General features: G+C 43.7%; 1 protein-coding gene across 1 annotated transcript; it reads right to left on the bottom strand.

Annotated features, from left to right (window-relative positions):
• Positions 1–4,057: 4,057 nt before the first annotated feature.
• LOC120031500 (lysophospholipase-like protein 1) lies at positions 4,058–8,621 on the bottom strand. Its single transcript, XM_038977281.1, has 5 exons — positions 8,513–8,621; positions 7,756–7,855; positions 6,917–7,086; positions 4,899–5,014; positions 4,058–4,602 (listed from the first exon to the last, which is right to left on the bottom strand). The coding sequence occupies exons 1-5, from the start codon at positions 8,604–8,606 to the stop codon at positions 4,351–4,353; spliced, it is 732 nt and encodes a 243-aa protein (XP_038833209.1). The 5' UTR covers positions 8,607–8,621; the 3' UTR covers positions 4,058–4,350.
• Between the last annotated feature and the right edge of the window lie 9,986 nt (positions 8,622–18,607).

Genomic DNA, 18,607 nt, shown 5'->3' with positions numbered 1-18,607 from the left:
ATAAAGGCTAATAAAAAAACAACTCTGGTTTGAAACTAAAAAACTCAATGGGACTTGCTCTGGGATAAAGAAAACCCATAAAGCAAGGGTTGGAACTGGTTGAGGGAACAGAACCAAAAACCTGAAAATAACAAGGAACAGAAATGGAACCGGGAACAAAAGTGATTCATACTGTTCCGGAACAGAACTGTTATTGTAAAAGCATGGGAACCGGTTAATAACATTATTTTACGTTCCAGGCATTTTTTTCTAGCCACACAAAAAAATGCAACAAAGCCCAAATGCAAAGCCCTCACTCTGTCACTCAGAAACGTATTCCAGTGTCTGCCTGCAAGCTGAAAATCTTTACCAGTGTGTGTGTGTTTAGGCTACCTGCACCTTCCCCCTCCGAAGCATAGGCTACTGTACTGACGTTACAAACAGACGTTATCACATTTCAAGTTGGATTTATTAACTACAAAAAGGTAAGACGTTTTTAATTCTGGTGCCGCTCTGCACACACAAGCTTGTTAGCTAGCTAGCTCAAAGGACATTCAAAGTTTCTCCATAGAAGCCGCCCCTCCTAGGTACAGTATAATTCTGTGGACCTAATTCAGATAGTGCATGTCATAAGATGCCCAGCGCTTCAAGCCTCCTCAACCCTCTGCAAAATGTCAGTCGCATCTTGCGCCATAGGCTACACATGTCAGTCCATCATGCATGTAAACAACTAGCTTGCCTGCTCTACCCACACTGATTGGTGAAGTAATTTAATGAAATAAATGTAAAAAACAGTTTATTTCACAGGTTAAAAAAAGGAACAGAAAGGAACCAGCATTTTTCTGGGGGTCAAACCAGTTCAGAACTTATTTTTGCTAGTCGGAACAGTTTTTCTAGAAAGTAACATTAACTCAAGTTAGACCCTATTCTTCAATTCAGACTATTTATAAATCCGAATCTGCAATAAATGGGCTATTGGAATAAAATGAGTATACAATTACATTTTGGCACTCTTGCTCACACATTTCCTAATTAATTTGGCTGGCACACTGTACAAAACAAATGTTAGAAGAATATATTAGACAATACAACAATAATCTAATCCCTAGTCCACAAATCATTTAATACTGGATTGGAATCCACAGTATCTAATTATAAATCAACGACGGACGGTCAAGCGTTGCGATAGACCAATTGAGTGGTGACCTCTAACTGGGGGGGGGGGGGGGGGGGGTTACCAGATGAGTGATCTGGAATCTTTCAACATCTCGGCTCCCTCAGCCGAGAATTCCTCCTGCTGTAGCCTGGCCACTCTGGAGCAGGTCAACATGGAAAGTAGTGCACAGTGGAAACTGGCAGCCAAAAAAGCCCCGACTTCGCAGTCCGCAACTCTTCCAGATTAGCATTCCTTCCCCCTGACACATGCACCGTGAAGCAGATTATCATCTGAGCCGACAGGGGACGTACTTTAGAGGAGGAGGAGGGGAGGAGAGGAAGGGGGAATACCTCAGGAAAAGAGAGAACAAGAAAGCAAAGAGAAGGGAAGGTGGAGAAGAGAAGGGTGAAGTTAGAAATGCCAGTGAGAGAGGAGTGAGGTAGGCTAAGGGGCAAGATACAAGTTAGGGTGGCTATGTAATTACGATCCGCTAGTATTGTAGGAGCCTCAGAAACAGTGACGGGAGTTGTAGTGGCATATCATACGCCAATTAGTGGTGAAAAGTAGGGTATTGGTTAAGGAGTGTTGAGAGGACTTTTACAGTGTAAAAGGGTTGTTAAAGTGAAGGCTGTATCCTCCTTGTTTCGAAATGCAGCGTTTTTAGAGCCGTCGACAAACACTTGTTTCTTCACCTCACTTCACCTAGAGAGGAGTAGACCGCTCATGGCCTCCTTCATTACCTACATCTATTCCCACCATTAAATCATAAAACGCCTGGATGGCAATAGGCTACAGCCCGGGCCTCTCACTGACCAGGGGACGAGAGGTAGAAAAAGAGAGAAAGTGTGGGGGCGTGGAGGGAGGGAGCGAGTAAGGAGCGATGGCTAAGGAGGCATACAAGAGAAGGGGAGTGTGCCAGTCGGTGTAGGGGAGGAGAACTGCTGGCCGCTCAACAGTAGCATTCTTTCACACATAGCTGGAAGTAATCAGCGATCAGGGACAGAGAAAAATTCAGAGCTCAGTCTGTTTGCTTTGGCCGCACCTCCCACCCTCTCCTCTCTTCTTTCTCTCCCTTCCCCTCGACATGGGCTGAGGCCTGAGCGCACCCCCATCTTCCACCTCCCCATTCTCTTCTCCCTTTCTCAGCCCCCCATCCCAGCCCCCCCAAACCACTAAGAATGATCTCAACATTGTTGCCTAATCCGAGTTCACCTGATACTCACGTTTCCATCCTCTCCAGTTGAAGGAGAGAGACAGAGAAAGAATAGAATCCTAGAGCTAGAAAAAGGGGGAGAGAACATGATTGACAAATAAACTTTGCACATGATTTGTTGGGTGATTAGAAAGTGGAGAGTATAGTGGGAGCACAGAGACGTTGATCAGTGTTGACACACGTTGATGGAACAGATGCTGGAGGTGAACACTTCCTAAATGGTGGATGGTGTCAAGGTCAACTTCCAGCTGAATTTGAATAGCCTTACTGCTACTGTAAAAACAGCTGCTAACACTGCCAAAGCATTTTGGACATACAGTACATGTTGGAATGAAAGCATGCACGGATGTGAAGTAATAAACGTGCATTTTCTTTAACGTGCATTTTCCTTTGCAGTGAGATATGTTTTGGTTTGGTGTTCTTGTGTGTAGGGGGACCATGTTACATTCTCTAGCTGGTTCAACTGAGCAGCTATCATTTTTTCATACCTTATTCATGTCTTTTATTTTTTTCTCCCCAATTTCGTGGTATCCAATTGGTAGTAGTTACAGTCTTGTCTCATCGCTGCAACTCCCGTACGGACTCGGGAGAGGGGAAGGTCGAGAGCCATGCGTCCTCCGAAACACAACCCAACCAAGCCACACTGCTTCTTGAAACAACGCACATCCAACCCGGAAGCCAGCCGCACCAATGTGTCGGAGGAAACGCCGTACACCTGGCGACCTGGTCAGCGTGCACTGCGCCCGGCCCGCCACAGGAGTCGCTAGTGCGCGATGAGACAAGGATATCCCCTCCGCCCCATGGACCTCCCGGCCACGGCCGGCTGCGACAGATCCTGGGCTAGAACCCAGAATCTCTGGTGGCACAGCCTTAGACCACTGCGCCACCCGGAAGGCCCCCACCATACTCATGTCTAAAAAGTTGCTGATTTGTTATAGGCTATATCATGTAAACCACAAATATATAATAAACTCATTAAAATAATGTTAATTTTAAAAGGTTTGTGGTTACAATTTCAAAAATCAGAATTCAAAGTATTGTCTGAAGGGTGACTGCTGATGTTGACAGATGGTTCATTTATAGCCAGGGCTATACAATCATTTCCATAACTCATTATGTTTGGCACCTAAGTGTTACTACTGCTCACTCATGATCTCCCTGTGTTCTGACCCTGGCCTGCAGCCCTACACCAGTGAAGGCAGCCCAACATCCGGACTACCTGAAGCACAAAGCCGAGAGAGAGGCTGCAGGTAGGAAGAAGGGAAGAACAGCTAACTGCTTCCTCCCAATAACCATCAATGAGGCGACGTGTGCTACGGAGCAGAACTACTGAGCAAACAGAACAGACCTCCGCTCCCTCCGTCCCCACACATGTTCAACACATTTCCCAGCGCAAAACGATAACGGTGTATAAAAAAAAACAGAGCGAGCGAGAGAAAGATTGACTAAACAATTCCCGTTCTCTCTACAGCAACAGTACTAATTTGACTCTAGTGTTAGTTAGACTATAGGGGTGGAGGCAGAGCACGCTCCCATATCCTATCAGAGATAGACAGACGAGGCTGAAGCGTTAAGAGTGGAGACTGCACTAGTGCAGAGGGAGTGGTTATAAGCACACTCAACTATCACATGTTCTCTTTTGAAGGGAACCACACAGCTGTTGAGTACACTAAGCAAGCACAACAGACAGTGTCCAAGCCACAAAAAAATAAAATAATTATTGACAGTTAATTTTTTATTTTATTTACGGTATTGTGTTCCCAAAGAGGTTGTGAGGAGGTGGTCCACAGCCCACTCAGCACGTTAATATCATTTTCACACTATAGTACCGACCTGAACCGTACTGGCTCGCTTTTCCAGCTTTGTTCCAAAAACTATGGGCAATGCTTTACCAGGCCAGCGCAGTACCGTTTGGTTTGGCTCAGTTTAAATCAGCTCAATAGTATTAACGTGTTAATAGCGTGTTGTTAATGTGTCTGTTTAGTGGTGTGGGGCTGACTGGTCACTGCCCACTGGCGTCTAGACTGTCCGGGAGCAGCTTGGTGAGGATCCAGGAGCGCAGTAGCTCAATCTCTGGCCGGGAGAGCTGGTGCTGGAGGCCTGGGAACGAGTGGAAGGTGGTCGTCATCCCAGCCTTCTTCAGCAGGGCCGTAGTTTCTTCTCCCCACTTATGGAACACCAACTCGTCTCCTGTCCCATGGCCCTGGAATAGCTCTGGGAGGGGGCTCCCCGCCCTTGCCCGCTCCTCCACAGCCTAGCAGGGGGAGAAGTCAGTCAGACACTTCTAGACTGCTTACTAGCACACTCTACAGGTCCAATATCTCTGTCAGAACCAAGTGTAGCAAACTCCTGATAAATGCAAGATCTTGGATGTGACATGGAGCATCTTTGAATTGGGACACTACATCAATACACCAATATTTCTCTACCACCATCTGTCATTCAAACGACGGTTTAGCAGGTCGTTGTAGTTTTCTGGCGCTCTATTCAAGATTTTGAATATTGTCTGGACATTTTAGTAGACATTGTACCAGTGACAACCTGCCTTACCTGATATACTACAGAGTCCTTGTTGAGAAAGCTGGACAGAACAAAGACTCCTGCTACGTCAGGGTGATAACGGCACGCTAGGTGGAGGGCCATAGCTCCGCCCATAGAGAAACCCCCTTTGGACGAGGAACAAGACAAAACAGAACATGTTATTGTACTGGGTCAATTAGGTCTCTTTGTGCAGGTATTCACTGAAAATGTGTATTGAATATTGTACCCAAAGTGCTTTTCCCAGGAAAATCACATTTCTCAACTGTGCATACTAGGAATAATATAAGGTAGGAACATAATAATAAATATATTCATTTATTATTATGTATGAGTAACAGTAGTTTAAGCCATCCTGGCAGTTTAAGCTGTCCGAAGTGGAAAATACTCTGCCTTTAACTGAGAAAGAAAAGAAAAAACATTAAAATGAAACAGACTCCTTAGTTCCACATCATCAGCTTTTCGCTCCTCAGGAGTCGGCATCCGTTCACGAGTCCGTCCTTAATCTCACATCTGGGTACATCTGGGAAAGTGTGAAAGTACCCATCATCCTGTCAGAGGGGGAAGAATGGAGATATGGAGGGAAGGGGGAGTTCACACGCTTTGCCCAACGAATAAAACATTTGTCCATGAGATTCTGTTTATTTCTTTACTTCACCGGCTATACTCTTTGGGGGAAAAAGGTGTTATCTAGAACCTAAAAGGGTTCTTTGGCTGTCCCCATAGGATAACCCTTTGTAGAAGCCTTTTTGGTACTAGGTAGAGCCATTTTGGGTTCTACCTGGAACCAAAAAGGGTTCTCCTATGGGGACAGCTGAAGAACCCTTTTTTTCCCAAGAGTGTATACTTTGAGACCGTCTTTCTGGTATACTCTCAGTCGCTCATTCCAATCCACGATAACAAACCTCAATCATACATTCCCATTCTAATGTCTCCTTCTTTCGTATACCCCTCCGCTGTGCTGTTTGGGTACAGTGCTGCTGTGTGTTTTCAGTGTGTGTGTGTGTGAGCCTATATGTGTGAAATCATGACTGTGGCGATAGCTTCTCTTTTCTGAGATTTCCCGACGGATCCGTGCTTTTTTTAAAGAGTGAAAAACACGAACACAAAAGCCTGCGGTGGCGGCTTTTACTTGAAAAACTTTTTTCCATGGAAAGTTCTGCCGCTTGTCAGTCCGTCAGCGCGGCAAGTGGACTCTGGGTACAGACCACTCTGTTTCTCCAGTATGCCGAGTGATTCCAAGGAGTATTTATAGTTAATGACAAAATGTTATGATTTAGGGAGATAATATTTCAGCAGTCTCCCAGGAACATGTGTTTTTTGAATCACTTTCTCGAGTGGAGTTCGGGGGCTTTTCTGGCGTTCCACACTGGGCCTTTCACACAAACGCGCGGCTCTTTTTTTTATATTTATATTTCCGTATATTTATATATTTCAGGGCTTGTAGGTTAACCCTTTCCCCAATGTTCCCATCGGTTTCCCCTTTCATGGACGCTATCATTTGTTCTCTTACAGAGACATAAAACTTGCGATGGCCCCCCACATATTTCCTGTGGGAACTCTTACCTAGGTTCTAAAATAGTGTTTATGGCGCTTGATCCGAGCGGTTTTATGTCATCGTTATCGAACCTGATAACCAAAATATTTGGGGGAAAAGGATTTGCTGCACCCGAGAATCCCTCCAGAAATACTTTACGGTTCATAATTGGCAGCGTATAAAAGGATAAAGAAACCTGATAACTTGCATTCTTCATTTTATATCATGACAGAGGGAGTTGAGAACACCAAGGCCAAGAGAGAGTGGTGTGTGTGGAGAGAGAAAGAGCAAGATCAAGCAAATGGGCAAGTGGACGGGTGCATAATACACATTCAGGAGGGGGTCATGGAGTTAGGAAGTCATGAGGAAGGTAACGAGTGAAGGAGAGATCATACAGCCAAATCTGACATACGGCCAGAAAGAGACAGGGAAATCAAACAAAGAGCTCTAGTAGCAGCAGAATTTGTGTGCGTGTATGTGTGTGAGACAGTACCTATGATCATCCTGTGCTTTGGTACTCCTGCCCTGATCTCCTCCTGTATAACCGCTCCCAAGGACTTGGCCATGGCGTCTATAGACTCCAAGTGCTCCAGGCTGTCCTGTGAGATCTTGTAGCGGTCAAACCACACATTGGACAGAGCCCCCCGCATGGGTGTGTATGGCCTGAGGGGTCAACAGAAGACAGAACCAGATTCAAAGTTTAGCTATGTAATGAGGAAAGGTTCGGGCAGTGAGGGTCACATGGGAGGATGAGAAGATTTACCCCTTTCCACAATATCGTGCTGTCCCGAACAGCACTGGCTTGGAAATGATCTATTCACATGGTCCATTCATCTCGGTGCGGTAGTGTGAAACGGGTATTAGGCGATTTAGCCTATTTAAATTGCTGTTCAGGGTCCATATTCACAAAGCATTGGAGTAGGAATGCTAACCTAGGATATATAATCATAATCATTATTATCTAAAAAGGCTAAACTGATCCTAGATCAACTCTGAGATGCTTTATGAATACATGCCCAGATGTTCTACCTGTCTGGGTTAGTTACGTTATTTTAAAGACAACAGTTGAAGGGCATTGTCTGTGTGTTGAGGGGTTTCAGCAGCTTGACTGCAGGACTGTATATGGCATTTAGCAGCAGGTGGCCTAGTGGTTAGAGCGTTGGACTAGTAACCGAAAGGTTGCCAGATCGAATTCCCGAGCTGACAAGGTACAAATCTGACGTTCTGCCCCTGAACAAAGCAGTTAACCCACTGTTCCTAGGCCGTCATTGTAAATAAGAATTTGTTAACTGACTTGCCTAGTTAAATAAAGGGTAAAATAAATAAAAATACCTGGCTGGAGCTGTGGGATATACCACTCTGATGTGGGGGAAAGCCAGGTCCGGTACCGAAACCTCTTTGACCCATGCTCGCACTCCCTGTCCAGTGTCTCCTGCATGGCAGAAGTGAAGAGTTAGCCAATATAACTGACTCGCCAGTCACTAGGCTTACAGAGCAGAACCTTGGTTTCACCAACATCCCTTTCACATGTTGCTGACTGTTTTTGGAATAAACCGTATATTGAATATTGGTGACGCCACAATTATATTTTTGTTGTTGTTGAGTTGCTCACATTTACTATAATAATTTGTTTTAAAATATTTGATACATTTTTATTTAACATTTCTTTTTTCAGGGAGATATCAGATAAATACATAGCATTCCGTTTTTTTCTTTTGTGATCAAGGCCAAATATTAAGTATCCTTAGAATAACATTTCCCAATGCTGACGACTTAATTGAATGTATCGATCTACGTTGCTTCTGTTAGCTACATTATTAATTTGCCACAGTAGGCCATATCATAACTCAGTTACAGTTGCGTGGAAGCCACATAAGTTTGCATAGTTATAAAGTTCAAAAGACAGTCCTGTCTGTCCATCACTGTACAAAAGCTTTCAGTATCTAAATCGAAAGTACTCTGGCAATGCTACAGGCTAGGCTATAGGTCGCTAACCTACCACAACTCCCAGTTATTATGAGGCTAGTTCAGCGTAGTTACCGTTGAAGAAATGTCAATAAACATCGAGAGCATTGTAAAACGTAACCACCTGAGCCGTGTAAGAAGATGACCGACGCGGAGTGTTTCCCCGTTGGAGATGCAACACACTTGCGTAGAAGTTTGCTGCTCTGTACGGCAGCCATGACTTCTCTGTGTCTCGCGAGATTACAGAGCAGACAGACAGGCATCTGTGATTGGATAGGCGCAATTTACAGATGACCAAAACCTAAACTCCCGATAGGTTGTTTCCGACTGCACATATTGCTCAATCCGGATGACACAAAGATTAGGGAATTTACGATGCATGTGCACATGCTCCAAGGCTGCTATGAAGGCTACATTTGGTAAATTATTTCAATACATTTTCACCTCCCCTTTGTAGGCTAACCATGTCAGAATTCATGGTCAAGGACCAATTTCCCCCTGATGCTATTTAGAGCCACTAAAGTATGAGTTTACATAGCCCCACAAAAACTGATGTCAGTGTGCTCTATCATGTGTGCAGTGATTTAATGGAATGTCTGGATCCACAAATCAGTTTAAACACATTCTAAGGTCTTATCTTTTATAAACATAGGCCTGTTTTACTCCGATTCTGGTCATTTTCACTTGCCTTGGACCACACAAACTGTATCCCAATCCCGACCCTCAATAATGTTGCAGAGAGGGATCCGCTTGAAAGTGGGTGGCTATCTTGCTGTGCCAAATACCAAAACTATAAACCCACTCAGGGGTCATTCCCTCCATTTTGTGTAATAGAACAGACTATAAATATTTTGTGAACCTTTCACTTAACATGTTTTACATGGGAAGCTCCCCTCTTTAGAATAGGCTGTTGATGTGAAACTTGATATTAGGCCTACATGTCTGGGTCATGGTGTCTATGCCATGTAACGCTGTTGTCCTTTTATTCCTTATTTGACAGGGCACAATGGTTGTATGACAAAGGAATGCACAGGTCTCTTTGGAGGTTGATGTGGAATACGGGGTGAAACATGACACATTCACTCAATCATTAACAAACTTTTAAAAATATATTTTTAAAAATGTAATCAGTGAGCTCCACAAATTAGTGCTTTAATTGTTTTTATGATTATTTCTTGGTTTAAGTAGCTTCACTACGTAGACAGAGGTGAAATAAATATTCAATACATCTAATGTGGGTTTTGTGTGAGTTGTTCAAAAGAACAAAATGTATTTTACGTTTAATTGAAGCCCATTGTGTGGCCTTGTTATGGATGGCACGCCGGAATGAATTCCCTCTGAGTGATTCATGCTGCTGACTGAGAAGTAAACTCACTGTTGTCTTTCAACCTGGACTCATGGGTAGACGTAACATAGTAAAGGTAAATCCGGGACACTCCAATAAGCATGATATGTTACGTTTCGTATGGTATGTATTAATTTGTGGATGTCCAGCATCTATTTTGTATGATATGTATGTTACGAATTGCAATTTGTACAATATGTTACTAATTGCAATTTGTACAATATGTTACAAATTTGCAAAAAGTATGATATGTTCCAATTTGTTATGGCTAACATTAGCTAGGTGGCTAACGTTTGCTAAACTAAGGGTTAAGGTTGGAGTTAGGAGTTAGGTCAAAGGGTTAAGGTTACAGTTAGGGTTAGCTAACATGCTAAGTAGTAAGTAGTTGCAAAGTTGCTAATTAGCTAAAATGCCAAAGTTGTCCATGATGAGATTCGAGCACGCAACCTTTGGGTTGCTAGACATTCACATTATATCCCTTCCCATCCACCCTACTTTTGGCTTTGCCTTAAGTAACCTTATGTGTTATGTAACCATACCAAACATAGTATATCACACTAATTTGAGTGTCCTGGATTTATGTTTACTATGTTGCTTCTAGTCTATGAGACCAGGCTGTGTCTTTAACCTGCATTGAGTGCTATGTGACAAGTATCTCACCTCACAGTTTATCGTCAGTGTTGTACTCATGTCCCTGTGCCTACCTTGCCCAGCTCTATCCTCACCTGCTTGTTATTGCCTATGATAGCATCTGGGTGTGCTTGTGTTGGTGTTAAAGTGTGCTACCTTGCTTCCGTGAGATACCCGTTGCAGCAGTGTCATGACAAATTTGTGAGTTTTTGCAGGTTTAAACCAGACAGTGAAAAAATATGTTCTAAAGATAACCTTAGCACTCATACCCCTCCCCCTCACAAACAAGCACTCGCTCATTCAAATTCTAACTCAGGTTAACCTATGTGCCCTATAAGTGGCTAAGTCATGTTGCTCATAGTAATAACTAATATCAATAGCACATACAGTGGGGCAAAAAAGTATTTAGTCAGCCACCAATTGTGCAAGTTCTCCCACTTAAAAAGATGAGAGAGGCCTGTAATTTTCATCATAGGTACACTTCAACTATGACAGACAAAATGAGAAAAAAATCCAGAAAATCACATTGTAGGATTTTTTATGAATTTATTTGCAAATTATGGTGGAAAATAAGTATTTGGTCACCTACAAACAAGCAAGATTTCTGGCTCTCACAGACCTGTAACTCCTTCTTTAAGAGGCTCCTCTGTCCTCCACTCGTTACCTGTATTAATGGCACCTGTTTGAACTTATCAGTATAAAAGACACCAGTCCACAACCTCAAACAGTCACACTCCAAACTCCACTATGGCCAAGACCAAAGAGCTGTCAAAGGACACCAGAAACAAAATTGTTGACCTGCACCAGGCTGGGAAGACTGAATCTGCAATAGGTAAGCAGCTTGGTTTGAAGAAATCAACTGTGGGAGCAATTATTAGGAAATGGAAGACATACAAGACCACTGATAATCTCCCTCGATCTGGGGCTCCACGCAAGATCTCACCCCGTGGGGTCAAAATGATCACAAGAACGGTGAGCAAAAATCCCAGAACCACACCTAGTGAATGACCTGCAGAGAGCTGGGACCAAAGTAACAAAGCCTACCATCAGTAACACACTACGCCGCCAGGGACTCAAATCCTGCAGTGCCAGACGTGTCCCCCTGCTTAAGCCAATACATGTCCAGGCCCGTCTGAAGTTTGCTAGAGAGCATTTGGATGATCCAGAAGAAGATTGGGAGAATGTCATATGGTCAGATGAAACCAAAATATAACTTTTTGGTAAAAACTAAACTCGTCGTGTTTGGAGGACAAAGAATGCTGAGTTGCATCCAAAGAACACCATACCTACTGTGAAGCATGGGGGTGGAAACATCATGCTTTGGGGCTGTTTTTCTGCAAAGGGACCAGGACGACTGATCCGTGTAAAGGACAGAATGAATGGGGCCATGTATCGTGAGATTTTGAGTGAAAACCTCCTTCCATCAGCAAGGTCATTGAAGATGAAACGTGGCTGAGTCTTTCAGCATGACAATGATCCCAAACACACCGCCCGGGCAACGAAGGAGTGGCTTCGTAAGAAGCATTTCAAGGTCCTGGAGTGGCCTAGCCAGTCACCAGATCTCAACCCCATAGAAAATCTTTGGAGGGAGTTGAAAGTCCGTGTTGCCCAGCAACAGCCCCAAAACATCACTGCTCTAGAGGAGATCTGCATGGAGGAATGGGCCAAAATACCAGCAACAGTGTGTGAAAACCTTGTGAAGACTTACAGAAAACGTTTGACCTCTGTCATTGCCAACAAAGGGTATATAACAAAGTATTGAGATAAACTTTTGTTATTGACCAAATACTTATTTTCCGCCATAATCTGCAAATAAATTCATTAAAAATCCTACAATGTGATTTTCTGGATTTTTTTTCTCATTTTGTCTGTCATAGTTGAAGTGTACCTATGATGAGAATTACAGGCCTCTCTCATATTTTTAAGTGGGAGAACTTGCACAATTGGTGGCTGACTAAATACTTTTTTGCCCCACTGTACAAGTCCAAAAGAGATTGAACAATCTGTTAAAACTCTCAGTATTTGTGTGTGTGTGTGTGTGAGTGAGTGAGTGAGTGAGTGTGAGAGAGAGAAAGAAAGAAAGATTTAGAGTGGGGTCAGGTTGTAAGTAAAGCTTTGCAGTGGGTTTGGCACTCTCTCAGGCTCTCAGAGGTTGGTTGTTATAAACAATAAACAGTAGAGGCTCTGGTGGCCCACCGACAGTAGCTGTGGAAGAAGTAAATCAAACTGTGATTCTTTCAGTAGTGCTGTTATAGACTGAGTCAGAACTAAACATGCCACACACACACACACACACACACACACACACACACACACACACACACACACACACACACACACACACACACACACACACACACACACACACACACACACACACACACAGGTTTCTCAGGGAAAGAAATAGCTGATCTGTCTTCATTTAGGGACCCAAATCCCCCAGAGCTTTACGCCAGATGCTGTCCTATCCTAACTATATATATTTTTTTTTCAAAGTGAAATAAAAATGGGAGACGTTAAGCCATAGAGGACAATCCTTGCTTCTGTTAATTCCTACTGCTGGTTTTATCATATTGGAAAGTTTGACTGGGAAGTTAGAGTACTTTGATCGCAGCAATTTTTCACCCTGCTGTTTGTCTTTTGCCTTTCATTTTTCACTTTTTTCTCTCTAAATGTGAGCTCACTGGTGAGCCCGTTTGGGGCTGCCGTGGAAAGGTAGCTTCTTCACATCAATCAGTGCTGATAAAATAATCCCCACACTCAGATTGAGAGGAGCGATGAGTTAAACAACTCATCTCTCTCCCTACTCAGAGGTCTTTCTGTGATTCAGGTCCATGACGGCATTTTTTATTTATAGAGGGAACTTAGTTAGCAAAAGGAAAAATGCCAGCAATGGAAACTTGTTCTCCCCTTTCCAGTTAGGCAGGCTAAAGGGGATTGGTTTGATCTTACATAGTACACTCATAACTCAAAGGGACTCAACATGGACTCACAACACAGCAGTCACATATGAATCATACTTCAGTCCACTTTGACTCACACATGATAGGAATGACATCACTGGACTCCCAGCTCTGGAACTATACATATCTACAGTATGGCCTTGTGTTATCTAGATATATCAGCGTTTTATTACTGTACTACTGCACAGGATTCCATACACAACTACCTGTATGGGCTCTGCCAAGGCTTCTGAACTTGTGCAGTCACAATTTATTTATGCCTACTATGTGATCTGTGCCCTGGATGCACTACAGGTTAGTGTCCTTTTGGCAGAGGCTCCAGGTGTCTGTATTATCAGGACCTGTCCTCACTCCCTGTATAGTGCCGTTGCCGCTGACTCTATTGACCTGCGTGTCCTGCCTCAACCCACAATACAGTGTGCTGCCTTGGCTGCTCTCTCACCGCGTTTTATGGCCTCACTTCAAAGGTCCCTGCTGCAGCCCTGCCAGAGAGCGCCACATAACTCAGCCAACATAAAAGTATGGCCGACCATCAATTTTTTTACGGAGAAAAAAACCCCTAAGTAAACACAATGGGCTCCTAACAAGCAAACTAACGGGGAAACAATGCCACCGCCTCTGTCCATGTTCATTTGGAACCAGCCAAGTCAGCTGTTGACGGTTTCGCTTTTAATATCTGTAAATGTATTTTCATTATGTACCCAATCCATAATTCCTCCTACCTACAGCGGTGCAGAGGTATTGGGTTTTCAGGAATGTGCACGGGAGGCCAAGGAATTTTTTGGCGATGTGATTTTATTTTCAGGGTTCACTTTGATGTGGATGGATGTGTTCTCCATTCTCTCCCTTAACGAGAAAATCAGAAGCATACATGCCAGCACAAAGGTCAACTGGGAAAAGTGTACTCTTATGGAGAGGTTTTGGTTTACACAACCATTTTGATGTGGTCGTTGTATCTAAGTTTAAGAGCAGGGTTTGGAGGTAATACTCTTTATGCTCTCCTTACCTTTTTATCAGAGCTATGAATATCCACTCTCTCTATCCTCTCTCAGATACCACTGCATCCATAGCTCCACCTCATCAACCCCATTGGCCCTGCCATATTACTGTAGCCTCCCTTCTCTAACAGTGTTCCCTCTATGAAAAAGTCTGCTGTCAGTGCAGGAAAAACTTGGTGTATAGAATTTGCCTCTAAGTGCTGGTCCAGGGAATGTTTGCTGCATTAGCTAATAGTGGTTGAGGTCAGACGTGGGCTAGGGAAAGCTGATCCTAGACCAGCGCTCAGGGCCAGGGGCAACGTCTCCCCAGAGTATTGGGGAAGCACCTGCTCTCCCTGGGCCTATGATTTAACCATAACACAGAGCTTCTGCAGCTCTGACTTCAGAAAGGTTTCCATTACACAGGAAAAAGGGGGAAGCAGTGTTTTCTGAGCTGTGAGCGGTCACAGTTTGCGCTCATGCCAACTTCCAACTGTATTTTTGGAAAATGAAGGGCGAAGTGAGAGCATCGCCACAGCATTTTGCACGGCACGGGCTCCTCTCAGGGTTGATTTTGGATGGGGGAGGCCCTCTGGAATGGATCTTACCTCTTTGTTTTGAAGGACCTGTCATGGAGAATGACTGGGAAGCAAAAATGTTGAGAAGCATGAAATAGAGAGAGAAATTCAGAGAGAAAGTGATGCAACACACAGTTCTGTATAATGACTCATTTGAACCCCCCCAACAAATTAGAATGACCCTTGTAATATTTTGGTTGTGTCTGAGACCATATTGAATTTAATATTTCAAACAGATAAGCCCCGGCCGAGTCATTGGAATCACTGTCGTTTATCTGACTGGCTGAATATTGAGAGATGCAGGAGGAAATGTGAAATCCGACTCCTGATCTAATTTCCCTCTTTCCCCTCTACCCCACCCCAAACATTCTGTTCCCACATTGTTAGATTCTGATGTCCCATCCCAGGGGCTCTAAGTGCCACATCCCTTCCTCTCACCTTGCTTTGAAATCAGACACGGTGTAACGGTCATCATATTTTTCCTCCTCCTCGTTTGAGGAGAGGCGAGAAGGATTGGACCAAAATGCAGCGTGTGATGAATACATAATGAATTTTAATAATAATAACGAAGACGAAAATATACTTGAACAAACTACAAAGCAATAAATGAAGTCAACAGACCTGAACAAACGAACTTACATAAACACGAAGAACGCACGAACAGGAACAGACTACATACACGAACGAAAACGAAACAGTCCCGTGTGGTGCGACATACACAGACACGGAAGACAATCACCCACAAACAAACAGTGAGAACAGCCTACCTTAATATGGTTCTCAATCAGAGGAAACGTCAAACACCTGCCTCTAATTGAGAACCATATCAGGCAACACATTAAACCCAACATAGAAACACAATACATAGAATGCCCACCCCAACTCACGCCCTGACCAACTAAACACATACAAAAACAAGAGAAAACAGGTCAGGAACGTGACACACGGGAAGAAAATATGAAGTTATTTGTTATTTTCCACCCCCCTCCCCCAAAATAATTGATCAAAATAAATGTCATGGTGGTGTTATGCAAATGTGCCACATCCCCTGCTTAACAGGGTAGCCTTACTTTTTGGGCCTCTGTCTTGAGATGCTCAACCCTGGCTAAACTCAATGCACAAGCTACTGTTCGACTGTTTATGTCTCTTTAAAAAGTCATAGTCTATCGAAAGCCCTGTTGGCACCATGGTCCATGCCCCCTTGAGACAGTGACCTTGTGTGTGTCTTTGAAGTAGCGCCATGGTGGAGTGCATGAAACCTCAGGTACAATGGCCATGAGCCTCAGCTGGGTCACTTTGACTATCGCTTTCATTCCGTGTCAGCTCACCTGGCCACTGGCAATTTCCAAAATGACACTGTAGGGCTATTGCTAACCAATGTCCACTCTAACATCCCCTCCCAGCTTCTATTCCTGTCTCCACCGAGCAGCAGATGATGCTGGGAATCTGCCAGCCGGAATATAAAAAGGGCCAGACGATGATGGTGCCCCCTCCAACAGGAGTGACTTGATTTCAAAGAGAGAGAGGGATAGAGAGAGAGACAAAGAGGGGGGAGAGAGAGAGAGAAAGAGAGAGAGAGAAAGATATGTGGTATGGGGGCCAAGGGGCAATGGGGATCATCAACTTGGAGTCTTGAGTTACGGGCTCACATGCAACACTGAATGGGTTTCACTGACAGGTGACAGGGATTTCCCCAGAGACAGAGGCAGAATTCCAAACACTTGGGCCTGAAGAACACAAGAAGTGGCCGTGGTGGAGTTGGGCGACCAGGTTTTAAGGTGAAGGGTCATAAATCTCACTTATCAACACAGCAGTGACATATGAGGTCCTTGGAGACAGCACCCCCCCCCCCCCCCCACACACTCTAAACCCCCTGATCTGATTTGAGCTGTGCAGCCTGGGACTGGGTTTGGCACGTTCCCTGGCAGTGGAAAGTTCAAGGGTGAAGGGTCAGAGGTCTTGTTAGTGATAGGGTGGATAGTAGTGAGTAGAGGGAGGTGAGCGCGGCTTTGTCTGTCTCTCATACTTTATTTAATTTTGATCGCGTTGCAATATTGAGATGAAAACGGGAGGAAATATGAACTTTCTCTTTTTAGATGCAGTCAGAAACCCAAGTTGTATTATGTTTGTTTATAAAGAAATGCCAGGAAATAATGTTATGTTCAACATACAGTTGAAGTCGGAAGTTTACATACACCTTAGCAAAATACATTTAAACTCAGTTTTTCACAATTCCTGACATTTAATCCTAGTAAAAAATTCCCTGTCTTAGGTCAGTTAGGATCACCACTTTATTTTAAGAATGTGAAATGTCAGAATAATAGTAGAGAGAATGATTTATTTCAGCTTTTATTTCTTTCATCACATTCCCAGTGGGTCAGAAGTTTACATACACTCAATTAGTATTTGGTAGAATTGACTTTAAATTGTTTAACTTTGGTCAAACGTGTCAGGTAGCCTTCCACAAGCTTCCCACAATAAGTTGGGTGAATTTTGGCCCATTCCTCCTGACAGAGCTGGTGTAACTGAGTCAGGTTTGTAGGCCTCCTTGCTCGCACACGCTTTTTCAGTTTGCCCACAAATGTTCTATAGGATTGAGGTCAGGGCTTTGTGATGGCCACTCCAATACCTTGACTTGGTTGTCCTTAAGCCATTTTGCCAAAACTTTGGAAGTATGCTTGAGGCCATTTGGAAGACACATTTGCGACCAAGCTTTATCTTCCTGACTGATGTCTTGAGATGTTGCTTCAATATATCCACATAATTTTTCATTCCTCATGATGCCATCTATTTTGAGAAGTGCACCAGCACCTCCTGCAGCAAAGCACCCCCACAACATGATGCTGCCACCCCCGTGCTTCACGGTTGGGATGGTGTTCTTTGGCTTGCAAGCTTCCCCCTTTTTCCTCCAAACATAGCGGTGGTCATTATGGCCAAACAGTTCTATTTTTGTTTCATCAGACCAGAGGACATTTCTCCAAAAAGTACGATCTTTGTCCCCATGTGCAGTTGCAAACCGTAGTCTGGCTTTTTTTATGGCGGTTTTGGAGCAGTGGCTTCTTCCTTGCTGAGCTGCCTTTCAGGTTATGTTGATATAGAACTCGTTTTACTGTGGATATAGATACTTTTGTACCTGTTTCCTCCAGCATCTTCACAAGGTCCTTGGCTGTTGTTCTGGGATTGATTTGCACATTTCGCACCAAAGTACGTTCATCTCTAGGAGACAGAACGCGTCTCCTTCCTGAGCGGTATGACGGCTGCGTGGTCCTATGGTGTTTATACTTGCGTACTATTGTTTGTACAGATGAACGTGGTGCCTTCAGGCATTTGGAAATTGCTCCCAAGGATGAACCAGACTTGTGGAGGTCTACCGTTTTTTTTCTGAGGTCTTGGCTGATTTCTTTTGATTTTCCCATGATGTCAAGCAAAGAGGAGCTGAGTTTGAAGGTAGGCCTTGAATTACATCAAATGATGTCAATTAGCCTATCAGAACCACCTAAAGCCATGACATAATTTTCTAGAATTTTCCAAGCTGTTTAAAGGCACAGTCAACTTGGTGTATGTAAACACAATGAATTATAAGAGAAATAATATGTCTGTAAACATTTGTTGGAAAAATGACTTGTGTCATGCACAAAGTAGATGTCCTAACCTACTTGCCAATATAGTTTGTTAACAAGACATTTGTGGAGTGGTTGAAAAACGAGTTTTAATGACTCCAACCTA

The sequence above is a fragment of the Salvelinus namaycush genome, chromosome 37, assembly GCF_016432855.1.
Source record: "Salvelinus namaycush isolate Seneca chromosome 37, SaNama_1.0, whole genome shotgun sequence".
NCBI classification, from domain to species: Eukaryota; Metazoa; Chordata; class Actinopteri; order Salmoniformes; family Salmonidae; genus Salvelinus; species Salvelinus namaycush.
The sequence above is the reverse complement of the archived record's forward strand: the minus strand, read 5'-3'. Positions and strand labels throughout refer to the sequence as shown.

Bases quoted from the DNA above. Each gene is read 5' to 3' on its own strand.
- LOC120031500 (XM_038977281.1), bottom strand. From the start codon at position 8,606: ATGGCTGCCGTACAGAGCAGCAAACTTCTACGCAAGTGTGTTGCATCT. The intron at 7,856-8,512 runs GTGGTTACGTTT...TCTGCCATGCAG, and splicing joins CATCTTCTTACACGGCTCAG to GAGACACTGGACAGGGAGTG. The intron at 4,603-4,898 runs GTAAGGCAGGTT...TCCCCCTGCTAG, and splicing joins AGGACTCTGTAGTATATCAG to GCTGTGGAGGAGCGGGCAAG.